The sequence below is a fragment of the Oreochromis aureus genome, linkage group 9 (assembly GCF_013358895.1).
Source record: "Oreochromis aureus strain Israel breed Guangdong linkage group 9, ZZ_aureus, whole genome shotgun sequence".
Taxonomy (NCBI): domain Eukaryota; kingdom Metazoa; phylum Chordata; class Actinopteri; order Cichliformes; family Cichlidae; genus Oreochromis; species Oreochromis aureus.
In genome coordinates this window covers 11,294,981-11,314,900 of record NC_052950.1, presented here as the reverse complement: position 1 = coordinate 11,314,900, position 19,920 = coordinate 11,294,981, and the positions used below count along the sequence as shown (strand labels likewise).

The 19,920-nt window shown below is 41.6% G+C and overlaps 1 protein-coding gene and 1 long non-coding RNA gene across 4 annotated transcripts in view; one reads left to right on the top strand and one right to left on the bottom strand.

The window, feature by feature from the left end:
* Window positions 1-19,920, bottom strand: part of LOC120441815 — a 22,813-nt gene extending 2,893 nt beyond the window's left edge. The window contains exons 1-5 of one of the 2 annotated variants that reach the window (XR_005614311.1): window positions 19,584-19,920; window positions 19,384-19,397; window positions 19,180-19,236; window positions 12,404-12,516; window positions 9,507-9,673 (exon numbers count right to left, since the gene is read on the bottom strand). This is a non-coding gene — a long non-coding RNA (uncharacterized LOC120441815). Of the gene's footprint in view, window positions 1-9,506; window positions 9,674-12,403; window positions 12,517-19,179; window positions 19,237-19,383; window positions 19,398-19,583 lie in introns of those variants that run through there. The other variant, XR_005614310.1, reaches the window with a different exon arrangement.
* Window positions 7,924-19,273, top strand: LOC116312679 (myosin-6-like). 2 transcript variants are annotated; one of them, XM_039617252.1, is made up of 39 exons: window positions 8,284-8,299; window positions 8,384-8,425; window positions 8,650-8,861; window positions 8,990-9,133; window positions 9,234-9,390; window positions 9,483-9,510; window positions 9,600-9,705; window positions 9,784-9,876; window positions 10,106-10,169; window positions 10,366-10,464; window positions 10,665-10,768; window positions 10,864-11,002; window positions 11,089-11,207; window positions 11,311-11,460; window positions 11,554-11,724; window positions 11,802-12,111; window positions 12,201-12,277; window positions 12,362-12,567; window positions 12,864-12,987; window positions 13,079-13,215; window positions 13,302-13,557; window positions 13,644-13,886; window positions 14,249-14,425; window positions 14,512-14,657; window positions 14,751-14,841; window positions 14,932-15,321; window positions 15,968-16,094; window positions 16,202-16,320; window positions 16,403-16,599; window positions 16,696-16,879; window positions 16,964-17,129; window positions 17,219-17,343; window positions 17,455-17,763; window positions 17,866-18,069; window positions 18,144-18,440; window positions 18,532-18,636; window positions 18,731-18,826; window positions 18,912-19,046; window positions 19,152-19,273. In XM_039617252.1, the coding sequence occupies exons 3-39, from the start codon at window positions 8,658-8,660 to the stop codon at window positions 19,164-19,166; spliced, it is 5,814 nt and encodes a 1,937-aa protein (XP_039473186.1). In that variant the 5' UTR covers window positions 8,284-8,299; window positions 8,384-8,425; window positions 8,650-8,657; the 3' UTR covers window positions 19,167-19,273. The 2 variants fall into 2 exon arrangements, with proteins under 2 accessions (XP_039473185.1, XP_039473186.1); XM_039617251.1 differs by having other exon boundaries at window positions 7,924-8,861.

The following is a 19,920-nucleotide window of genomic DNA, read 5'->3' as shown; positions in this document are numbered from 1 at the left end:
TATCTCAGTGTGAATTGCTGTTTAATCTCTCTGATCTGTTCTGGAAAGCCCTCTCGCTGTCTCTGAAAATCTGATCTGCCAGCTGGCTTAGAAGCGACGCTCTCCAAGAGGCTGACCACCCATCTATGATAAGAAAGAATGAGTAGCAAGGGCACATAAGATGATAGCATAAGACACAATATACTTTATAGTGTAAGGGTTTGGTCCCTGATTCTATGCAGTATATAGCTGGTCTTGCAAACTAAAAACAATAACAGCTTATTAGAAGAAGTCAAATTCCTACAAAAATCTGAGAAGGAGAGCAAATAAAATGGAATTACAAGCTATTCAATGTCGTTTTTATCATCTACATTTTCTGTTGACTGATTCATTCACTTCTATGAAAAAAGCTTTAAAATGTACGCACTGGTATACATTGTACAATTTTCAGATAAAAGCTGTGAATAGACTTTAAGTTTTATTCATAACTGTGAGTCCTATAAAAAGTAGAGCAGGAAAAAAAAGAAGGGCATCTGTGACAGGCACTCACTGAGACTGTCTGTGAGTTATCTGTCATCGAGGACAATAGCAAGGAGATCGACAAAAAGCCAGCTCAAGTTACGCTTCGGTGAAAGGAAGAATGGCAACAGCTCATTCAGTGAATAAGAGCTGCTGAAAGTCAGATTTATAGTGTCAGAACTACGGTCTAAAAGCTAAAAAACATCAGACACAACTAACATTTTAAGCTGATAATAAAATATTCTTAGGTTTATTCTTATTATTTTACGTGTGAAGGTGCAAAAGAATGAATAACAGCTTTTGATCCTGCAGCCTAAAGACATGTCTGTTAGCAGCACTACTCACTCACCCATGTTCAGGTGTCCTGATCACTTTCATGGCAATAGGTATATAAATGTAGCATATAGGCATGCAGACTGCTTCTGCAAACATTTGTGAATGAATGGGTCGCTCTCAGAAGCACAGTGATAGGATGCTACCTGTCCAGGCGTGGAACTTCCTCACTACTAAATATGGCCACCGTTAAACATTTGCTGGTCTCCTCGGTGGCCCTCCTTGACTGTCCAATGTTGGTAATAATTTTAATAAACGTGAGTGCAAGAGAGAGGAAGACGTCCTACAATTAACAGAAACATTAACTTGTTATTTATTCCTGCATAAACAACTCGTCCTTTAGCTCCAGTGAAATGCTTCAGCATACCAAGACATTTGAGACAATTTATACTCCCAACTTCGTGGGAACAGTTTGAGGATGGCCCCTTCCTGTTCCAACACGACTGCACACCAGTGCACAAAGCAAGGTCCATTAAGGCATCGATGAGCAAGTTTGATGTGGAAGAACTTGACTGGCCTGCACCTCAACCTGACAGAACACCTTTAGGATGAATTAGAGTGGAGACTGTGAGCCAGGCCTTCTCATCAAGTGTCAGTGTCTGAGCTCACACATGTGCTTCTGGAAGAATGGTCAGCTCAGCAGGGAAATGTTTACAGAGGTCAAGAGAGAAAGCTAGTCTCCCCTTTAGACTTCTATAGGACCAAGTCTTCTTGCAACCATGGCTATTGCCATCTGGTGGCTTAAAGCGAGAATGCAGGTTCAAGGCTTCATTTTGCCCGGTGATATGATATTCTTCCTACTAGCGTGTTTAGCCTGATAAAAAGCCTGATAAAAATTTAAATATATAAATTGAAAAAAAAATAAACAAAGAAACCTCAGCATCTGTTAAAATCCCAAGTCAAACACAGTCCTCTCTTCAGTATACCACAATGCAGTGTTTTCATGTATAAGACTACAAAGAAGCATGCAGACAGCTGAGACATTGCTGGGAGGCCAGGTCAAAGCTGAACCCGAGGTGTGAATTTGTGACACTGAAAGACTTTCTCAAGTGCTACAACATGATCCTGCTAAGAAATCCCTTTACATTATTCACAGTTAGCACAGTGTAAGTTGTTTCCTTGGACAGTGACAGCTATCATCACCTAGCCACTCAACAACTTGTTAATCCTCTGGGTCCTTTAAGGTGGCTTGGTCAGGGTGATGGATCAGTTTAAGCCTTTTTAAAATCTCATTTTTAATATAAAACACTGATTTTTAAAGTTGCACAACTGCTGCTTTGATTTTAACTGTTTGTTATTGTTGACCTATGATGTGCATGGGACCAAATATTCCACTTATTTCATCAACAAATCTGTCAGAGAGCTCTCCCTCAGCACAAATGCAATCTGTGACCACAAGATGGAGATGTCCAAGAAGAGCACGGGTGACTCTTACTGGTTACAGCATTTTTTTAATGATAATTTATTCTGAAAGCACAAACACATTTTACATTGAAGTATTTAATGTTAGTAACAGGAAAATCAAATCAAAAGATTTTTGTTATGATCCATTAGAAATGGTCTTGTGTACTGACAGAAAAACACATTTTAATTCTGAAACTGATCATAAATGTTTTAAATGACACTTGAATTATTTTCGGTGAAATATCAAACAAAGAGACAGAGACAGTGTTTGTGTTGCCTCTCAAAGTTCATCACCGCTAATTGATTCCTGTGCTGATTAAAAAAGCAATGCATTTGGCTAGCTGAGTGGATGGAGCCGCAGCCCTTGTGGGTTTGACTGCAGTCTTAAATGCATTTGTCATCTGGCTGAGCTGTGCAGCAGGGCAGCTTGCTGAGTGGAACAGGCTTCATTTCTCAGAAGAGAAACACTGTGCTGCCTAATCTAAGTTGATCAGTAGAAAAATATCTTTCCAATTCCTTTAGCACAGCTACAACAGCTGTCACGCTGAATTAAAGAAAAAAAAAAGAAGCAATAAATGTAGTTTGTTGAATGTCTGGAGCATCAGGCTTTATGGGTTTCATTATAGTATCAAAATGGCAAAAAAACAACTTTGGAAACTGTGTGAATATGATGGGATGCAGAGCTGTTAATCAAGTTCTGGTTTGTGAAGAAACCTGCTTTTAAAACCATAAAGGCTGAGGCTCGACACTCAGTTGTTCATCAGCACAACAAGTTCTAGCTGTGTAAGAACAATTCAAGATTGTTTTTTTAATTCAGAATCGGTTTTAGTAACACAGCGTGGTGGTCAGATGTAAAAACACACAAACTTGGACGAGTGGATTTGCAGAAGAGGAAATGGCTTATAATGGGCAGATGAACGGTTACCGATGGTTACACCCAATAAAGAGAATCGTTTTGTTTCACTAACTCACCTAAACAAGACATTTTGTAGTACAGCAAGTGTGCAATTTTGTCTTGAATCAACAACGGTAATCTCCACATTTCAACTTTTTTCTCAAAATGCATTTTCGACTTTAATCTCGAAATGATCAGCAATATAGTTTTCTAACTAATGTGGCCCTAATACTCTGTCGTACCCAACCTCAGTTCACATGCATCCCAGTGCAGCCGCAGAAAGACAGTCGTCTCTGAGCACGTCACCTGGCTCCGTCTGTCTGTAGACAGACAGCTCCGGCACCAGAGGCCTATGTTGACAGCTGAGGTTGAGGATCTTAACAAAGATTGGTATGTTCCACCCTTGTAGTGCAACAATGCCCTCAAGGTTAGAGTGCTGCTCTAAACATACACTGTTAACGCTGTCTTATGAAGAACTCAGGGCAAGATGGGGAACACGGGTTGTCATCCTTTCTCCACATGTGCAGGACCACATTATCACCTCATAAAGTGACCGCACATTCTCACTGCTCACTTCTTTTCACTCCTCAGTTCTTCCAAATGGACAAACAATTGCAGTGCATTTCTGTAGGATGTACTATAGCCGACATTTTATCTTGCAAAAGATGAAAAAGCTTATTTGTTGAATATTTGGTAAATATTGTGGAAAGTAAAAATGACAGTGGTTTAACTGTCATTAAAATGTCTTCAGAATTTACAAATTGATGATAATTCTTCTCATAAGTCATTCACATGGCTCTCCCCTACACAAGCTGCCTTTAGTAGTTAATAATAACACTATCTGTATTGTTATTGGCATCATTGGCCCTGTATTTACTTGGGATCGGATGGATAACACCACTTGCAGTATCGCACAGCACTACATTGTGTTAGCGTTGAGGCGGACTGGGGATCCATCCAGAGTTTGCCTTTCACCCAGTAAAGCTGGGATCTCATGCACCTGCTGTTCTTAATCAATAACAGTTAAGAAAAATAAATGAATGGATACTCAGAGTTGGTATTGTGAGTTAGATGTTGCCAGTATAAATGTCCTGCATCATCGTAGATCATAACCTTATAATCTGGAGAACGGCAAAATAGGGACTCTCAAAACATTAACTGGTTTTTGATGTATTCTTAGTTCCCTAATTGCTAGGACTTGGTAAGAATATTGATAAACAAAAATAACATATTCTGATCACCTAGGGTTCCGGTTGGGGTTTTCATACTTGAAGACTTAGACAACAAAAGGTTACATAAAGTATCTAATGTCATTGGCGTTTTAGAAAATAATAGATATGTAGATATGTAAATTAAATACATCCCAAAAAGGAAATATTTAATATGCCTAAAGCAGCTAAATTCCACTGGAAAACTGGAGACCTGACAACCCTCACTCCTAGTCCCTATTCTGACATCCCGTATTATCTCCAAACAACTGTATAACATCACTCAGGTGCATTACAAGGTAAAGTTGAAGCTGCTGTACATAAAGCAGACAGCCAAGGTAGCTGATGTAAGGAGAACATCAGAGCATGTTAGCTGACCCTTCAAACAGAAGTACAGGACAGCTGAGAGCTGAGTGTGGAACTGACAGGGAACATTATGTAAGGGCTAATAAGACTACTTGAGGTGAGGACCTTGAATGTGGAGCATTCAAGTGTTGAAAGAGTCTTGTTATACAGTGCAGGGGTCTTGGAAGAGAAGATTCCTTCAATAAGTCTAAGAGAAATAATCGCTGTGTAGACAGTCTCACACTTTGCACAGTGAGGAAATGCTTCACGCAGCAGACACTTGTGAATTCAAACGATTTCTCCACCATGATCATATATCAGGTATTTATCTTTACAATGACAGAAACTGATCTTTTACTCAAGAGGCTGTGATGATTAGTGAAAAGGACTCGCGCTCACACACACACGATGGCTTGCGTCACTGTTGAGAGGGGCTGTGGCGGTATGGGGTGCCTGCTTTGACTTAAGCTCGGCAGAAGGAATCCCAAAACAATTTCACAGGTTTATCTTTGTCCTCAAGGGTAAATGGAAGGAAACAATGTCAGGCCAACAAGATGAAGCGTGGGGGTGACGGAATGAAGTAGCAGCTACGGTGCCAGTATATAGGGTGGTGACCTGGCCTTGCCGAACAACAGCTGCGACCACGATAATGCTCACACTCAAATTTGGATTGGATTTAGAGTGTGAACATGCAGAAAAATGAACAAAAGCTTGACTTGAATATACAACAGATTCTTTGTTGTATTTTAACATCCCCATTGACTCCTCTTTTAGCTAGATTGATATGCAAAGAGGAGAGAAATGGCACAAAGCCAGTGAGTGTGAGGGTCTAAGTAAGTCTGACAGTGTGTGTCACTATGCCTTGGTTGTCAGTTTCTGTGCCAGTGACATTTGTAGAGGCTTTATGAACGTCATGCGGACATCTAAGAACTCAAGGACAAAAGGAAGAAAACAACAGGCTATAAACTCCTGCCCACTTTGTTTTCAAGATATTGTGCTGGGGAAGCAGCAACAAAGAGCAAAAGCTGACATGTATTTATTGTACTTCGAATGCCATGATGTCCACTTGTAATATGCTGCCACTGTATATTCCTTGATAGTAAAGCAAAATAAAATTTTAACAGAGTTTAAGGACAGGAGTCAGGTGGGAATCAACCAACTTTTCAGGTTATTAAAGATGGACTGGAGAAATGTCGTGGGCAGGAATGTCGTAGGGTGGAATGATTGTAGGTGACACATTTTCAATGGGGTTGAGGTCGGAGCTTTGGGAAGGCCTGTTTTATCCATCCTAAAACCATTGGGGAATACCAAACAATGGTTGTGGTTAAAATATTTAGCGTTTGATTTGAGATGTTGAAGCTGAAGAATTTGGTGGTCCTCCTTTTTTATTATTCCATCCACTTGCAATGTGCAATGTACCAGTACCACTGGCAGCAAAAGAGGACCACCACCATGCTTGACAGTTGGTACAGTGTATTTAGGATTGAAAACATCACCTTTACTTCTCCAAACATGCCTCTTGCCATTGTAGCCAAATAGCTTAACCTTTGTCTGGTCTGACCATAAATCTTTTCTCCACGAGCTGTTTGCCTCGTCCATGTGGGCAGTCGCAAATTTCAGTCGAGCTTGAGGGTGTCGATTTTGAAGCAGGGGCTTCTTCTTCAGTGAAGAAGAAATGGCACATAGAGACCAGCCAAACTTTTGTACATCTACTATTCTCCCTCTTAGATCTTCACTGGTTTCATTGGACTTTTGCATGTTTCTGAGTATTGGTCAATCCAACGAGTGCTGCCAACCAATCCTTTTTTTTTTTTAAAGAAACACTACGATAAGGCTAAGATAAAGTTAACAGGTCTCAGCCTTGACAAGTTAAAAGGCAATGTGCAACTTTCATTAAAAGATTTAAGTGAGTGTTTGTTTAAAGTTACTTTGTGTTGATTGAAGAAAATGCTAAATAAATTCAAATCATTCAAACATTTCTTGTTTCTTAAAGATGTATGCGGTACAATCATTCTACGCTGGAAAAGACCAAAATTATCATGTCATTCATGATGAGTTTATGTAAAATTCTTACCAGCACTTATACTATCGTAAAAAAATGCATCCTTCATAGACACTCGAAATTCTGATTAGAGGCCTTTAATCTACAGAACAAGACAAAATGAGTTATGCCTGTTTGTTCAACCAGAACAAGAGGAGCAAGAACGTGTAATATTATTCCAACTGATGGACAATGTACCTGTCATGTGGTGTCTAGCACCAGTCTGTTGGCAGTGGGCCCTGCTGGGTGCTGTGGGTTGCAGAGTGCATCTCTATGCTTGATTGGACTGGGATCTGGGGAGTGTGGGCCTACAGCTCTTTGTTGTGTTCCTTGAATTTTCATGAAAATGTCTTTTTTTTTTCCTTTTTGGTACATTGTCCTTCAGGTTTGTGTGTGTATGTTTGGTTTGTAACAATGCTTAGTTGGGTAGTCAAGTAACATCCACAACAATGGACTTTAACACTGACGCTATTCACGTCACCTGTCAGGCTTTGATGTTTCGGCTGCTCATTGTATGTTCAAGCAGCAGCTCGAACAACCCGCCAGGGCCGCTGCTGCGTATAGGAAGGCCTGTCAAGCTCCCTCATAAGTGTTGACTGCAGAAGGACACAAGACAGCTGGGAATGAAACTCAGCACCGCCTGCGATGTGCCGAGGAGTGGTGCCCTGGTGCAGACAGCCAACTGTCAAGACCCACAAGGTCACGGTGAACCTCAAAGTGTGAAGTTGTTAATGTCGAAAGGCCTTGTGTGCTTCTTGAGGAGGGCTTCAGGTGGTCCATTCAATAAACGTGTGATTTAAGGATCTTCTCTCGCTAATGTGACAGTTATTTACAGCAGTGGCTGCGGCGTCATTAATAATACCTATATGGGGGAGGTAGTAAGTGTCCTGTGTGTGCTAAATGTATTTCCTTACAACATGGCCACTTAAACCGTTGAAAGCAAGCAGCTGTCACTCCCGACCTTTTACTATAGATGGAGGAGGGTCATCTGAGGCCCACCGGGAGGCAAAGGGCTACCAGAAGGAATCCAAGTCAAAAATTCACAGGGTTTATCTTTGTCCTCCAGCACAATAGAAGACAATACCACAGTCACAAGACACCCAGACAGTGCTTACAGTAGCAGTGACGAAGCACGTAAGACACTAATAACAGAATTTAAAGTTAATAATAACACAAAAACCACGTTTTTCTTGATTAACATTCATTCAGTGATTCTCATTTCAGACAATACAATGTGTGGAAATGGGTTTAATGTAATGAAAACAACATAAATGATTCATATAAGAGTCAGAACTATTTTTAATGTTTTTTAAGTGATTTTCTTGCTTTTCTCACAATTGAAGGACAGAACTAAAACAGATGCTGATAGGGGACAAGCTAATTAAGCTTCAGCTACAATAGCCAATGGTTATATTTGTCCACACCTTTATCTCCAAATACAGATGTTCCTTTTTTGATCCCTTTGTGTTCTGGCATCATGCCTTTTAGGGCGGCTGTGTGCTGAGGCACTGCCTCCTGGATGTATAAAAAGAGGTCAGAGAGACGGGAGTATGGGCAGAATCACACCATCTACAGGTAAGCATACACACATTTTATAAGAACATAACTATAAGGACATGCACTGAAAATGCATTTACTTTTGCTGTCTTGTCTTTCTAGAGACCCAGTATACTTTCATCAAGGGAGAGGAAGAGGAAGCAGGTAAACAGCTTCATGCTTAAACTAGACTCAGACTGGCATTTATGTCTGTACTACTGTAGCTTGTGGTCGTAGTTCTTGGTTAACAACATTTTTATGATATAATTACTAAATAATACCTTTATTTGCAGAAATACATTACAATTAAATCAGCTTACAAATTATCCCAATAACATCCAAGAAAGATGTAACCAACATGCTTTTAAATCCACACTCTTGCCTCGCAGCTTTCAAGATGTCAGGTGACGCCATCATGGCGGAGTTTGGGTCGGCAGCTTCCTTCCTGAGAAAGTCGGACAAGGAGCGTTTGGAAGCTCAGACCCGACCTTTCGACATGAAAAAGGCTTGTTTTGTACCCGACCCCGAGGTGGAGTACGTCAAAGCCTCAGTCATCAGCAGGGACGGTGACAAAGTTACCGTTGAAACTGAGTTTGGAAAGGTTAGTGTGCCATATTTACACCGGATGAATAAAAACTGAAACATCAGTTGAAGCAGATTATGAACTTACACCACTGATGGGTTTTACAGTTTGAATTAAGATCACTGCTTTCTGTTAAACCCTTTTAGACTGTCACCCATAAGGAGGCAGATATCCATCCTCAGAACCCGCCAAAGTTCGATAAAATTGAGGACATGGCGATGTTCACCTTCCTCCATGAACCTGCTGTGCTGTTTAACCTCAAAGAGCGTTACGCAGCGTGGATGATCTACGTGAGTAGTAACCACAAGCCTGGAGATATCTGCATAGCATGAAATCTGTAGCTTAATCTAAAAGAAACCAAATAAAACTTGTGTAAATCTTCATCCACAGACCTACTCAGGACTGTTCTGTGTAACTGTCAACCCCTACAAGTGGCTGCCAGTGTACGATAAGTCGGTGGTCGCTGCCTACAGAGGAAAGAAGAGGAGTGAAGCTCCTCCTCACATCTACTCCATCTCTGACAATGCCTACCAGTATATGCTTGCTGGTATGTTCACCTTGTATGCAGGACTCTGTAACGGTCTCTCTGAGACATTTAAAAAAAATAACTCCTAACATTTAATCTCGTAAATCTTGCAGACAGAGAAAACCAGTCAATCCTTATCACGTAAGTCAGTCCCGATAACCAGATCTGTTTTTATTATTAAGACAGAGATGTCTCACAAGCTCACATACATAACTGGTTTTTATCCCCAGTGGAGAATCTGGTGCAGGAAAGACTGTGAACACCAAGAGAGTCATCCAGTACTTTGCCAGCATTGCAGCGGTTTCTGGGAAGAAGGATGAAAAACAGGAGAAAAAGGTCGGTGTGATGTGATATTTTGAAAGCGTTATAAATACAGTTTAGATGTCTAAAGCTTTCCATGCTTTACACCTGCAGGGCACCCTGGAGGACCAAATCATCCAGGCCAATCCTGCTCTGGAGGCGTTTGGAAATGCCAAGACCATCAGGAATGACAACTCCTCCAGATTTGTGAGTTCACTTGTTTTGCCATTTTGCTCTACAGTTTCCTTCAAACGTTCACAGTTCATGCCAGCTCCACTTTCATTCTTCATGTGAACAAATGTCAACACATTTAAGTACAGAGTACAAAACAGCAACAGTGAGTTAAGTGAAAATTCCAGGCAGGCTTTACAAAATCATGGATATCCTCTTCATTCTTCACTATCCTCACTGGGTTCAATCCTGTATTCTCTCACAGGGTAAATTTATTCGAATCCACTTCGGAGTCAGTGGAAAATTGGCTTCTGCTGACATTGAGACATGTGAGTATACTGTGACATCATCATAAGCCAAATAATTTTTTCAAGATTTGCATAGTGCTGTGTTTAGAGCACACTATGTGTTCTACTTAATTACATTAATTTTGTTTTGTAGTTTCCTATTTTGATGAGATTTCCTGTTGGTTTTAATAAACTGGCATACAACTACTGTTCTATTTTCATTTATTTATTTTTTTAGATTTGCTGGAGAAGTCTCGTGTCACCTATCAGCTCAAGGCTGAGAGGGACTATCACATCTTCTACCAGATTCTGTCCCAGCAGAAACCAGAGCTGCTGGGTGAGTGCTGAATAATAGGCTGGGTAGAAGGGTGACCCAAAATCCAAGTGGTCAGGATCAGATCCAATAGCATGGGCATATTTTCCCACTGCAAACTACCCGTGTATTCTGCATCTAACTCCTGTCTTTTTATCCATTGTCCATACCAGAATAAAGCAGAACGTAGTCACATAGATTGCAACCTTTCTTCTCTCTGGCAGAAATGCTGTTGATCACCAACAACCCCTATGACTACGCCTACATCTCCCAAGGAGAAACAACCGTAGCTTCTATCAATGATTCTGAAGAGCTGATGGCTACTGATGTGAGTGAAACAGAGAGCATAGTGGAAAATACAAATCCTCAAATCTATATACATATTCAGCAATATCAAACGGAAGTGCAATTTTGTTGTTTTAGGAAGCTTTTGATGTCCTGGGCTTCACCCAAGAGGAGAAGAATGGCATCTACAAGCTGACTGGTGCCATCATGCATTATGGAAACATGAAATTCAAACAGAAGCAACGAGAAGAACAAGCGGAACCTGATGGCACTGAGGGTCAGAACAGAAATAAAACCTCAGCAGAGTAACTAATAAAAGTATAACTACAGAAAATAATGCTTTAATACAACATTCATTTACAGATGTCGACAAAGCAGCATATCTTATGGGCCTAAACTCTGCTGACCTCATCAAGGGGCTGTGCCACCCAAGAGTTAAAGTAGGCAATGAGTGGGTCACCAAAGGTCAAAGTGTGCAGCAGGTGAGATGAAATAAAAGGAACCTCACAGAGTTCTGTGAGTACTTAAAGAATACAACGAATTTAAACTTTGATTTAATTGCTTTCATGTTTTCTTTTTCTTAAGGTGTACTACTCAATCGGTGCTCTGGCCAAGTCAGTGTACGAGAAAATGTTCTTGTGGATGGTGGTGAGAATCAACCAATCTCTGGATACCAAACAACCTCGTCAGTACTTCATTGGTGTGCTGGACATTGCTGGATTTGAGATCTTTGATGTGAGTGTTAAAGGGTTTACGGACATCTTACACAGAATTTATGGAAAATATTCTTCTTGTATATGAAGTCTGACTCTCTCGATGCTGTTTTAGTTCAACACGTTCGAGCAGCTTTGCATCAACTACACCAATGAGAAGCTGCAGCAGTTCTTCAACCATCACATGTTTGTACTGGAGCAAGAAGAGTACAAGAAAGAGGGCATCGTTTGGGAGTTCATTGACTTTGGCATGGACTTGGCAGCCTGCATTGAACTCATTGAAAAGGTGGGTGTGTTCAAACTTGCTAATTTTGGCAGCTTTTGTGTATAATAGTCTAACATTTCATCCATCCTTTACTACAGCCCATGGGCATCATGTCCATCCTTGAAGAGGAGTGCATGTTCCCCAAAGCTTCAGATTCGACATTCAAAGCCAAGTTGTATGACAACCATCTGGGTAAAAGTCCCAACTTCCAGAAGCCCAGAGTTGTTAAAGGAAAAGCAGAGGCTCATTTCTCTCTGGTCCACTATGCTGGTACTGTTGACTACAACATCAGTAACTGGCTGGAGAAGAACAAGGACCCGCTCAATGAGACCGTGGTTGGACTCTATCAGAAGTCCACTCTGAAGTTACTCTCAATGCTGTTTATGGGGTATGCTGGGGCAGAGTCCGGTAAGCACTTTGGGGTTTTTTTGGTCTGTGAGTTATCCATCATTTACAAAAATCACAGTGATATTTATAAAACTTGTAATTCCATGCAGGCCAAGATGGAGGAGGCAAGGGAAAGGGAGGAAAGAAGAAAGGTTCTTCCTTCCAGACTGTGTCTGCGCTGCACAGGGTAAAATATGCCTAAAGTTGGGTAGGTTTTGTAGGTTTAGCCTACAGTGTGGACCTACTGATGATTTCCTTCTTACTTTTACAGGAGAATCTGAATAAACTGATGACCAACCTCAGGTCAACTCACCCTCATTTTGTGCGCTGCATCATCCCCAATGAGACCAAGACTCCTGGGGCGATGGAGAATCCTCTGGTCATGCACCAGCTGCGCTGTAACGGTGTGCTGGAAGGGATCAGGATCTGCAGGAAGGGATTTCCCAACAGGATTCAGTATGGAGACTTCAAACAAAGGCAAGAAAAGCAATAGCTCTGTTGTTCTTGTATACAATACCAGTAACAGAAGGTTTTCATATATTTCTAGTCCTTAAAAGTCTTTTCCCTGGCAGCTTAAGGTCGACAAGTTTTCCCTATTGAATCCTTTCAGCAGTTGTTTGCAGCATTGTAGTTTCCCTTCTCAGGGGGCTTTTAAACAAAAACACAAACTAACTTTCAGAAACACTTTGGGTTGTTTGCCTTCCTACTATATTTGCTTATTCTTTTCCATTTCATTCAGTTATTGTAATAATGCTATGGCTGTATCGTTTCAGATATCGCATCTTGAACCCCAGTGCTATTCCTGAAGGGCAGTTCATTGACAACAAAAAAGCCTCAGAAAAACTTCTGGGGTCTTTGGATATTGATCACGAGCAGTACAAGCTGGGGCACACGAAGGTTTGTTTCACCAGCTATAAAGCTACAAAGAAAAGGTTGAAGTTTTTTTCTGTGCAGTAAAAAAAAATGAAAACCACTCTGTCACCATCAGGTGTTCTTCAAAGCTGGTCTGCTTGGTGTTCTTGAAGAGATGAGAGACGATCGTCTCGCTCTCATCCTTACTGGAATTCAAGCGAGATCCAGAGGACTGCTCGCCAGGATTGAGTTCCAGAAAATTGTTGAGCGCAGGTTGGTGCCAAACTCTTCATATTTAACATGAAGATAACATTACATTAAGATAAAAATGAACCTGAACTGTCTGATACAATCCACAGGGATGCCTTACTCGTGATCCAGTGGAACATTCGTGCCTTCATGGGTGTCAAAAATTGGCCCTGGATGAAGATGTTCTTTAAGATTAAACCTCTGCTGAAATCAGCTGAGACTGAGAAGGAGATGGCAAACATGAAAGAGGAGTTTACAAAGCTCAAAGAGGCATATGCCAAATCTGAAGCCCGCAAGAAGGAGCTGGAGGAAAAAATGGTCACCCTTCTCCAAGAGAAGAATGACTTACAGCTCCAAGTCCAATCTGTAAGATACAGCAGTCATCTAAAACTTACGTGGACGTGATACATAACTGTAATAAATAAAAATACTGTTTAATTTCTTGCATTTAGGAGCAAGACAATCTTTCGGATGCTGAGGAGCGCTGTGAGGGTCTGATCAAGAGCAAGATTCAGCTTGAGGCTAAAGTCAAAGAGCTGACAGAGAGACTCGAGGATGAAGAGGAGATGAATGCAGAGCTGACTGCCAAGAAAAGGAAGCTGGAGGATGAGTGTTCAGAGCTTAAGAAGGACATTGATGATTTAGAGCTGACTCTCGCTAAAGTGGAAAAGGAAAAGCATGCCACTGAGAACAAGGTATGAAACACATCCAATCATGTTCACAATGCCAAAATATAAAATTACTTATAATGATGAGTATTTTAACACGCTTTAGCTCAGTGTTATAGAGTCTCAGACTAACTTTTCTTGATTCTAAAACTAAAATAGTTTGGATTTGATAGTGAGTGATCACTGGACTTTGCCATAAACATATATTTAAATGAATGCTGATGTTGATTGTCTTCAGCTATGAGGTGGAACTGTCACGTCAATGTCCACAGTTTATTGTTAGCATGGATGGACTACAAATCATTTATTTGCACTTTAAAGAGCCTTTATGTGGTGAAAAACGTCTCCATGTAGCAGAGTAAATACTCTTTCTGTGATCTTATTCTAAGGTGAAAAATCTGACTGAAGAAATGGCAGCTTTGGATGAAATCATTGCTAAGCTCACCAAAGAGAAGAAAGCTCTTCAGGAGGCCCACCAGCAAACACTGGATGACTTGCAGAGTGAGGAAGACAAAGTCAACTCTCTGACCAAGGCCAAAGTCAAGCTGGAGCAGCAAGTCGATGACGTAAGCATATTAAATTTAGATATTTCACTGAGATAAGCTGTCAAGTTCTTGAGATGAGATCATGGAGTAACTGTTTTGCCCTTCAGCTTGAAGGATCACTGGAGCAAGAGAAGAAGGTGAGGATGGATTTAGAAAGAGCCAAGAGAAAACTGGAAGGGGACCTGAAGTTAACCCAAGAAAACATAATGGATCTGGAGAATGACAAGCAGCAGCTGGAGGAAAAACTCAAAAAGTAACACTACCCTTTCAAAATCACAGAAATGACCCACTGTTTGACAAAAAAAAGCTGCTTACTAATTCTAAAACATTTTGTCATTAAATGTAGGAAGGATTTCGAAATTAGCCAGCATCTCAGTAAAATTGAGGATGAGCAGGCAATGAGTGCTCAGCTCCAAAAGAAACTGAAGGAGTTACAGGTAACAGCGGGTTTTTATTTATGTCTTATTTTGTCTTTATTTTGTGAGTCCCTATTTACAATTTTTTATCAATCTGGTGAATTTAATTAGGCGCGCATTGAGGAGCTAGAGGAAGAACTGGAGGCAGAGCGAGCTGCCCGGGCCAAGGTGGAGAAACAGAGGGCTGACTTGGCCAGGGAGCTGGAGGAGATCAGCGAAAGGCTGGAGGAGGCTGGAGGAGCCACTGCTGCCCAGATCGAGTTGAACAAGAAGAGGGAGGCCGAGTTCCAGAAGATGCGCAGGGACCTTGAGGAGGCCACTCTGCACCATGAAGCCACTGCTGCCACACTGAGAAAGAAGAACGCCGACAGCGTGGCTGATCTGGGAGAGCAGATTGACAACTTGCAAAGAGTCAAGCAGAAGCTGGAGAAAGAGAAGAGCGAGCTCAAATTGGAGCTCGATGATGTCGTCTCCAACATGGAGCAGCTTGCCAAAGCTAAAGTAAGATGTCCAAAGCAAAAAAATGTTTTTTTTTAGACAATGTTTTACATTTTTTGCTATTTCTTTTTTCGTAAAAATGTGTCTTACTAAATGTAACCTTTTAATATTAGTAACTGTTAAGTAACACAAGAATGTCTTTACAGCTCTTTTTATGCTCCAGGTAAATAAAACATATATAATACGCTGATTGTATAAGCATAAGCAGGTCAGAACATCTTGACATGTTCAATAGTTTGGTTTGTGATGACTGTTTAAGACAGTGTTTACACAGTCTCCCTCCAAAACTGGCACCAGTTCTGTTAGCCTCTGTATTTTTTCTTCAGTTGTGATTAAGTTGTGATTATTGCGGTAACAAACTAAACTTATACAGTAAACGTTTTGCTTAATATGTTAGCATGCTTAAATTGTCATTACAGGCCCGTTGGCCTTCTGGGATCAGTGTGTAATTCAGCACACTGTTATGCTAAGCTTACCAGCTTACAGTTTTAATGCTAAGCTAGGCTAACTGTCTTAGATTTAGCTCTAACTTGCTGACAGTCTTATTGGTGTACATAAGGAAAAAATAGATTTCCTAATGTGATTTGTGGCATAATGGTATATGTTGATATAACAGCTTACATTCTAATATGGAAATCTTTTCATTCAGAGCAACCTGGAGAAACTGTGTCGCACTCTGGAGGATCAAGTGAGCGAATACAGGACAAAATCAGAGGAGGCCCAACGTTCCATCAATGACTTCACGATGCAAAAAGCAAAGTTTCAAACTGAAAATGGTAACGTGATCCTAACGAGGTCCAGGTTGCTAGAGCACCATTACATTTGGAACAATGAGGACAGGAGCGAGAAAAAAACTCTGCGAAAATAAACCCTTATTTTGCAGGTGAGCTCACCAGGCAGCTGGAGGAGAAGGACTCTTTGGTGTCCCAGCTGACCAGAGCGAAGCTCTCATATACGCAGCAGATCGAAGACCTCAAGAGGCAGCTGGAGGAGGAAGTCAAGGTATTCAAGAACTGCTTCTTTTTAAATACAAAACTAAATATCTACAGGCAAACTGACTTGACTTACTGCTGCTTTATCCTAGGCCAAGAATGCACTTGCCCATGCAGTGCAGTCTGCTCGCCATGACTGTGATTTGTTGAGGGAGCAGTTTGAGGAAGAGCAGGAAGCCAAAGCTGAGCTCCAACGCAGCATGTCCAAGGCCAACTCTGAGGTGGCTCAGTGGAGAACCAAGTACGAAACTGATGCCATCCAAAGGACAGAGGAGCTGGAAGAAGCAAAGTAAGGACTCAGTATAAAGTCCTTGTGATATCTTATTAGTATCTTATCAATCTTATCTGTGATAATCTGAAACTTCTGTTGTATGTTTGTTATTAGGAAAAAGCTAGCTCAACGGTTACAGGATGCTGAGGAAGCTGTGGAAGCTGCGAATGCAAAATGCTCCTCCCTGGAGAAAACCAAACACAGGCTTCAGGGTGAAATCGAGGATCTGATGGTGGATGTGGAGAGATCTAATGCTGCTGCTGCCGCTCTGGACAAGAAGCAAAGAAACTTTGACAAGGTAACATCGCACGAGAAAGAAAAACTAGCATGCCACTAAAGATTGAACATATAAAATGAACTACTTTCTCTGGTATTCACTCAGGTCCTTGCTGAGTGGAAGCAGAAGTATGAGGAGTCTCAAGCTGAGCTGGAAGGTGCCCAGAAGGATGCTCGTTCTCTCAGCACTGAACTCTTCAAATTGAAGAACTCCTATGAAGAGGCTCTGGAACATCTGGAGACCATGAAACGAGAAAACAAGAATCTCCAAGGTTGGAAGAGATCATTTGAACACGATTTATCCTTTCATGTTACAGTGGACAGAGTAAATGGTACCACTGAATGAATCTTTGCTCAACAGAGGAAATTTCCGACCTGACTGAGCAACTTGGTGAGGGAGGAAAGAACATCCATGAGCTGGAGAAGATCCGCAAACAGCTGGAGCAAGAGAAGGCAGAGATACACACTGCTCTGGAGGAAGCTGAGGTGATTTTTTTTCTTTTAAATATGACTTTATGGGTGAGCTTTACTGCCTTTCTTAAATTTTCTCACTCCGAATGCTATGAGAGAGAGACCATCATCTACTATTTCCGACAGGGTACCCTCGAGCATGAAGAGGGTAAGATCCTTCGAGCACAGCTGGAGTTCAATCAGGTGAAAGCTGACATGGAGCGCAAGCTGACGGAGAAGGACGAGGAGATGGAGCAGGCCAAGCGAAACCATCAGAGGGTGACGGACACTCTGCAGAGCTCGCTGGAGGCTGAGATTCGCAGCAGAAATGAGGCTCTTAGACTGAAGAAGAAGATGGAGGGGGATCTAAATGAGATGGAGATCCAGCTGAGCCAGGCCAACAGGCAGGCAGCAGAGGCCCAGAAGCAGCTCAAGGGAGTCCACGCTCACATGAAGGTGATGCTTCAGTTACTTATTTGCATTTTTAAACCGAGAAACAAGATAAAACCTGAGATTCATTTTTGGAAAATGTTATCATTTTGAATTCTATCACGACAGGACTCACAGCTGCAGCTGGATGAAGCTCTCCGTGCCAATGATGACCTGAAGGAGAACATTGCCATCGTGGAGAGACGTAACAACCTGATGCAGGCTGAGCTCGATGAGCTGAGGGCTTTGGTGGAGCAGACCGAACGGGGTCGGAAGCTGGCTGAGCAGGAGCTGCTGGATGTCAGCGAGCGAGTTCAGCTGCTGCACTCGCAGGTATGTCCGCAACTTTGCAAACGCTATACTGCAAGATAATATTGCGTGCTAAAGCTGCCTGATCCTCCCGGCAGAACACCAGCCTCTTGAACCAAAAGAAGAAGCTGGAAAGTGACACAGCTCAGCTTCAGAATGAGGTGGAGGAGGCTGTGCAGGAATGCAGAAATGCTGAGGAGAAGGCAAAGAAGGCCGTTACTGATGCTGCCATGATGGCGGAGGAACTGAAGAAGGAGCAAGACACCAGCGCCCACCTGGAGCGTATGAAGAAAAACATGGAGCAAACCATCAAAGATCTGCAGCACCGCCTGGATGAGGCCGAGCAGATAGCTATGAAAGGTGGAAAGAAGCAGGTCCAGAAGCTGGAGTCCAGGGTAAATGTTTCAGAACTTGGAGTGCTGTAAAATAGAGGAGTTGGTGACTTTAACAGTCTTACAAAGGCTAAATTCATGGCTTCTTTTCCAGGTGAGAGAGCTGGAAAATGAGTTGGAAATGGAGCAAAGGAAAAGCAGCGACTCTGTGAAGGGCATCCGGAAGTATGAGCGGCGCATCAAAGAGTTGACCTACCAGGTAAACTCCAGGCTCAGGTCCTCTGTGATGCAAAAAATAAATAAATAAAGGTTCTGGTGTAATAAGCAGCACGTCCTGTGTAATGATTTAACAGACGGAGGAGGACAAGAAGAATCTGAACCGCCTGCAGGACCTGGTGGATAAACTGCAGCTGAAAGTGAAATCCTACAAGAGAGCTGCAGAGGAGGCTGTAAGCAAAATTATTGAAGCTTTATTTATGGCATATTCATGGATGATCCTCCTCTGGATTTACATACTCTTGTCTTCATTTTCAGGAGGAGCAGTCCAATGCAAACCTTAGCAAGCTGCGCAAGTTGCAGCACGAGCTGGAGGAAGCAGAGGAGCGCGCCGACATAGCAGAGTCGCAGGTCAACAAGCTGAGAGCAAAGAGCCGTGACTCCGGAGCTAAGGTCAGTCATGCAAAATAGCTCCAACATTTTATTTAAAAAGCTTTAATTCTTTTGAAAACAAACTGAAAACACTTTAAAATGTGATCATTGTTTCTCTCTTTACAGAAAGGAGAAGAGTAAACTCACCACTCACCGGGTTTTCATGGATGTAGTTAAAATGTAGTGCTGTAGCTCTTATTGTCCATGTAGCCTGAGTGCAATAAAGAATAAATGAGTTTTGAATGCACCACTATTCTCTGCTGTGTATTTGTATAATACAGTTAAAGCATGCAAAACCTCCACCACAGTAACACAACCATGAAACGCAAACTGAGTTAGTCTTCCGGCCTCCACAAACCTTTGGATGTGTTTCTGAAAGATAAGATAATAAGAGTGCAGACTTGTAAAAACAACGCAGCTAGTCAGACACGACCAATAAAAAAAAATCGAATAAACTTCTTTTTAGTTGTGCAGATTTAAATATTAAGTCTCTGAATGAACTTGAATTTTGAACCTCAAGTTTAATCTGCCCATAGCCTAAAGCGTGTTTTTGCTCACCTGTGATCCATGACATGTTTGCAAACCAGTCCTGGCTCTATAGCACGATAACGGCCATGCTTATCTTATGACTTTATGGCATTTCTTTCTAACAGTAACCGATGACTCCTCCAGAGGGCGCTGCAGTCTCACACATAAAGCAGTGCATGAAATGAAGCGCACAGTCACCACTGGATAACCAAATAACATGGACTCATTTCTCCATGATACTGAAGGAGGAAATGAAGAAAAATATTATTTTTCCTCTCTAAATTTTCTAAACTACAAAGTTTAGGGTGAATTTGTGATTAAACCTTTAATTCTACCTGAATCCAAGTAAAACAGAAAAAACAATGAG